The sequence below is a fragment of the Clupea harengus genome, chromosome 26, assembly GCF_900700415.2.
Source record: "Clupea harengus chromosome 26, Ch_v2.0.2, whole genome shotgun sequence".
Taxonomy (NCBI): Eukaryota; Metazoa; Chordata; class Actinopteri; order Clupeiformes; family Clupeidae; genus Clupea; species Clupea harengus.
This window is the reverse complement of record NC_045177.1, coordinates 11624722-11629721: the sequence shown is the minus strand read 5'-3', so window position 1 is coordinate 11629721 and position 5000 is coordinate 11624722. Positions and strand designations below refer to the sequence as shown.

At 45.8% G+C, this 5000-nt stretch overlaps 1 protein-coding gene across 2 annotated transcripts in view; it reads right to left on the bottom strand.

Annotated features, from left to right (window-relative positions):
* Nucleotides 1–5000, bottom strand: part of tsc2 (TSC complex subunit 2) — a 45587-nt gene that overhangs the window by 28637 nt on the left and 11950 nt on the right. Inside the window, exons 19-21 of one of the 2 annotated variants that reach the window (XM_031563984.2) lie at nucleotides 4799–4901; nucleotides 3406–3500; nucleotides 1125–1253 (exon numbers count right to left, since the gene is read on the bottom strand). In XM_031563984.2, coding sequence (XP_031419844.1) covers nucleotides 1125–1253; nucleotides 3406–3500; nucleotides 4799–4901 — 327 coding nt within the window. The remainder of the gene's footprint in view (nucleotides 1–1124; nucleotides 1254–3405; nucleotides 3501–4798; nucleotides 4902–5000) is intronic. The other variant, XM_031563986.2, reaches the window with a different exon arrangement.

Here is a 5000-nt window from a genome sequence, read left to right as displayed (position 1 = left end):
TAAGATTTCAGAAAATCATTTCTATGATTTCTACTTATAAATGTTACCTCCTGTGTTATGCGGTTATATTAAAAAAAAGGCACCTACCACACCTAAAGATTAATTATATAACCCTAAATCTGACCCAACATCCTCTGCCCAACACTGAGAGGGCGCTGTGCCCATATCCTGGTCCTAGTGGACAGGTTGGGTTGCCATGGCAGCGCGTCAGGCGGGACACTAAGTGGGCCCACACTGCCATCTGCTGGACAGAAGCAGAATCAGCGTGGTGAGCGATTCATGAGGTGCTGATAAAAACACTTTTCAAACTCTCCTGGCGCTTCATTGTGCAATGAACATCCCACCGATTATGGACATGTGGAAACAGTGAACAAAGGCTCCGTTAAGCAGCAATTAGGCTGACTCTTATAGGCTGAACGTATTGCATTGATACTGTACCTGTTGTGCTTAGAATAATATGCTGTTAATACACACGACTAGGGATGGTTTTCTGCTACAGAAAGACCACAGTGGGCATCCAACTCATAGCAGGCAAAGCTTATGGGTGGGAGATTATGTTCCCCCGTGCCGCTCCCATCCATACATCAGCGAGGAGGTTGAGTGTAGCCAGGCATTGGTTTTTGTGGCTGTCAGTCAGTGAGAAAGCCCTACCCCCCCCCCCCCCCCCCCCCCCCTCTAATAAACATGCAGTCTCGCCCGGCGCCCTTATCTCACACATTCATCCGAATCAAAACAGGAAACACAAACCAAAAACAACCACACCTCCAAATTACCAAATCAAAACACACACACACAAAAACAACCAAAAGGCCAAATGGTGTTAACTCAAAAGGGCCACACTGATGCAAATCAAGTTTCAAAAGCACATGCAGCATAAACAGAAGAGATGTGAAAAAGAACCTCCAAAAAAAGCTATACGATCAGCATGCACCCTGGCCCACCCCGGAACTGCCCCGATCCAGGTCACCCTGGCAGCCACCCACCACCCTCCATGTTTCCATGGAAACAGCCCCACTCTTATGCCCAGTCATCCCACCCCAGCAAAAGGAAGTAGAGAGGAAAAAAAAAAGGGGGTTGACGATTGCTTATCTGTGTTGTTTTCACAGTTACCCAGAATGCTCTACCTGCGCACCGCGTGCTCGGAGACGCTGATGCTCCGTGAGCGGAAGGCGTCCATGGCAGACAGATCTTTCAGCTCTTTAATGGGAGAGTTGCTACTCGGACCCTGCTTCACCACTTTAGCCGCGCGCAGACTGCCCGTGGAGGAAGCAGCCATGTGGTGGGGGTGCGGGGACGTTGGGAAGAGGGGTGTCGAGAAGGACACACATCACGCCCACCCCCATCACAAGCGGGGAGACAAACGGATGGACGCGCGGCGCGGCGGGCGACACGACGACAGCACGGAGTCAGACGTGGTTTGGAGTCAGTGGGTAGTGGGCAGTGGCGGGGGCACGCAGAGGTCAAGGTCGTGGCAGAGGTCAAGGTCGTGGTGGAGTCGGCCGTGGTTGGTGGAGGTGGAGAGGGGGGAGATGCAGCCAATCAATGAAGAGCGATCCAAGTGGTTGGACCCGCCCCCCAAACCCGCCCCGCAGAGACGGCCAGAGAGGGAGGGAGGAGAGGGGGAGGGGGCGAAGTGAAAAAGTTGGAAGAAAAGAAACTTTAACAGCAGTGCACATTAACAACAGGAAATAGGGAGGGAGAAAAAACTAGAAGAAACAAAGAAAACAAACACAACGACAAGGCATAATAAAGAAAACAGTATCTCTCTCAGCAGAAATAAAAGGTCAAATATTCAAGAAATACAAAAAAAGGAAACTAACACGAAACACATCAAATAGTAGGAAAGCCAACACAGTGATCAGCGATGATCATTATTCAGTAGAAACAATATCCCCACATCAGCAGCAGGGTCTGTGTGTGTTAACTAATGAGGAACAGAGGATGAATTATTCAGGAGTGCATCTTAAAAACAAAACATTGAAGGGTTGGAAAAGAGCAGAACTCAGCTCAACTCATCCCACATTGACTGTATGGAAAAGCTATCAACAGTTGAAACCGCTGAAGCATCTCTTCATTGTGAGTCATTCAGACGGCTGTAACCATCATCAATGAGTGCCTGCAAGTTATTTACTTATTCATCTACATACTTCCTGTTTTTTATTTAAAGAGATACTGACCCACTTAACCATTACATTTAGGAACACCGGCACTAAAGACTCAACTAAGATCTGCTTGAGTAGAGTGACCCCCTCCCCAACCCATAGAGAGCTTGAGATGCAATGTTCCAACCTCACAAAAGGTAACAACACAAGCAAAAATGGCTGTATGGCCTGGTACATATGACAAGGATGATGCGACATGAACCAATGAATGATAATTAAGGCAGTTCAGGGAAGAAACAGTGATGGAGTCAACAGGTGATGACGTAGGGGGGGGGGGGGGAGGGGGAGGGGGGGGTAATGGGTAGGCCAGAGGTCAGTGGTTACCCATGGAGATAGTTGCTATGGGAGAGTGCTGGTTACTATGGATATGTGTTTCTATTACAATGGCAGGTTAGAATACTGGGAATTAAACTTGTGCTGATAACCACAGGAGAAATGGCACAAAGCAGACACAGACGGAGACGTGACTCATCTCCTCAGAATAGATAAAGTTCAGAATAAATCAAAAGGAAGGGTGGGAAAGAGATGGGCAAGCTCTGTCCAACCCCCGCTACAACTGAGAGTGCCCACGGCAGATGCCCACCAACCCCAGGCACGGGCATTCACCCTTGATTTATCTCGTCATACGTGCTTATCTCCCAACCTCTGAAACCAAACGCTTCCTGGCATTAGCAGGGGCTTTCTCGAGGGTCTGGAGGTCAACCAGAGGATGTGACGAGGGCCATTAACATGAGAGTGTTGCGCTAACGTGGCAACAGTGTTAGCATCATGTCAACTGAAGTTCAGACTAGCGTTCAGAAAGACTCTCAGTCATGTCAGATATCAAGTGGCGTGTTGAGTAAGAAGGTGTGTGAGATCAAAGGAGAGAGAGGGGGGGGGGGGGGGAGAGAGAGAGGGGGAGAGAGGGACAAGGAGAGAGAGCAAGAGGGAAACATGTGTACCAAAAATGTATAATGTATAAATGTAAATAAATGTAAATAAATGTAAATCAATGTAATCTAAAGGGGGAGGAAACTGAATGAGACACACAAACCCAGCATCATATCCAATCCACTGAAAGCAACTCAACCAAAGGCAGACATGGGACAGATAAGGCATGCACTGCAATATGGTACCAGCCTACTGCCTCTCCACCACGGTCTGAACCACTACAGTAGACCATGGTGGAGATCTAAGAGTGTGTGTGTGTGTGTGTGTGTGTGTGTGTGTGTGAGAGAGTGTGAGTGTTTGTGTGTGTGTGTACCTCTTGGGCCGTTCATTTAAGCTGGTGCTGCGAGCTCGAAAGCTGCTCTGCTCATGAGTGTCGTCGAAGGGCAGCAGTGCATTAGAACGCAAACCCTACAAATCCAAACACCCACAGCTCTTGTTAGACAAACACACAGAGTATTTATCATTCTTTCAAACCCTACAAATACAAACACCCACAGCTCTTGTTAGACAAACACACACACAGAGTATTTATCATTCTTTCAAACCCTACAAATACAAACACCCACAGCTCTTGTTAGACAAACACACAGAGTATTTATCATTCTTTCAAACCCTACAAATACAAACACCCAGAGCTCTCGTTAGACAAACACACAGAGTATTTATAATTATTTCAAACCCTACAAATACAAACACCCACAGCTCTTGTTAGACAAACACACAGAGTATTTATCATTCTTTCAAACCCTACAAATACAAACACCCACAGCTCTTGTTAGACAAACACACAGAGTATTTATCATTCTTTCAAACCCTACAAATACAAACACCCACAGCTCTTGTTAGACAAACACACACACAGAGTATTTATCATTCTTTCAAACCCTACAAATACAAACACCCACAGCTCTTGTTAGACAAACACACAGAGTATTTATCATTCTTTCAGAGTCAGAGTCAATTATATGCCTCTCTGCACACTCTGAAAAACACCAGGCCCTTGCAAGGCTGCTATCACTATCAACATTGATGGACATGTCAATGTGTCTGTTCAAATGTGTAGCGCACATATCAACATCGATGGACATGTCAATGTGTCTGTTCAAATGTGTAGCGCACATATCAACATCGATGGACATGTCAATGTGTCTGTTCAAATGTCTAACGCACATATCAACATCGATGGACATATCAATGTGTCTGTTCAAATGTCTAACGCACATATCAACATCGATGGACATGTCAATGTGTCTGTTCAAATGTGTAACGCACATATCAACATCGATGGACATGTCAATGTGTCTGTTCAAATGTCTAACGCACATATCAACATCGATGGACATGTCAATGTGTCTGTTCAAATGTCTAACGCACATATCAACATCGATGGACATGTCAATGTGTCTGTTCAAATGTGTAGCGCACATATCAACATCGATGGACATGTCAATGTGTCTGTTCAAATGTGTAGCGCACATATCAACATCGATGGACATGTCAATGTGTCTGTTCAAATGTGTAGCGCACATATCAACATCGATGGACATGTCAATGTGTCTGTTGTCTAACGCACATATCAACATCGATGGACATGTCAATGAGTCTGTTCAAATGTGTAACGCACATATCAACATCGATGGACATGTCAATGTGTCTGTTCAAATGTGTAGCGCACATATCCGTGCAGAGGGTGCGGTTTCTCATACCTTGGTGATGTACTGCACAAAGTCTTTCCTGAAGGGGAGTCGGCAGCGGATGAACCACATGGCAATCACATGGTGGGCGAGAGACACTATATACTGATTGAATCTGGGGAGAGAGAGAGAGAGAAAGAGAAACACAAACACACACGTTATAAAAGATAAAAGAGGAGAAAACACACAGGAAAGGGAACTATTTGTTATTAAG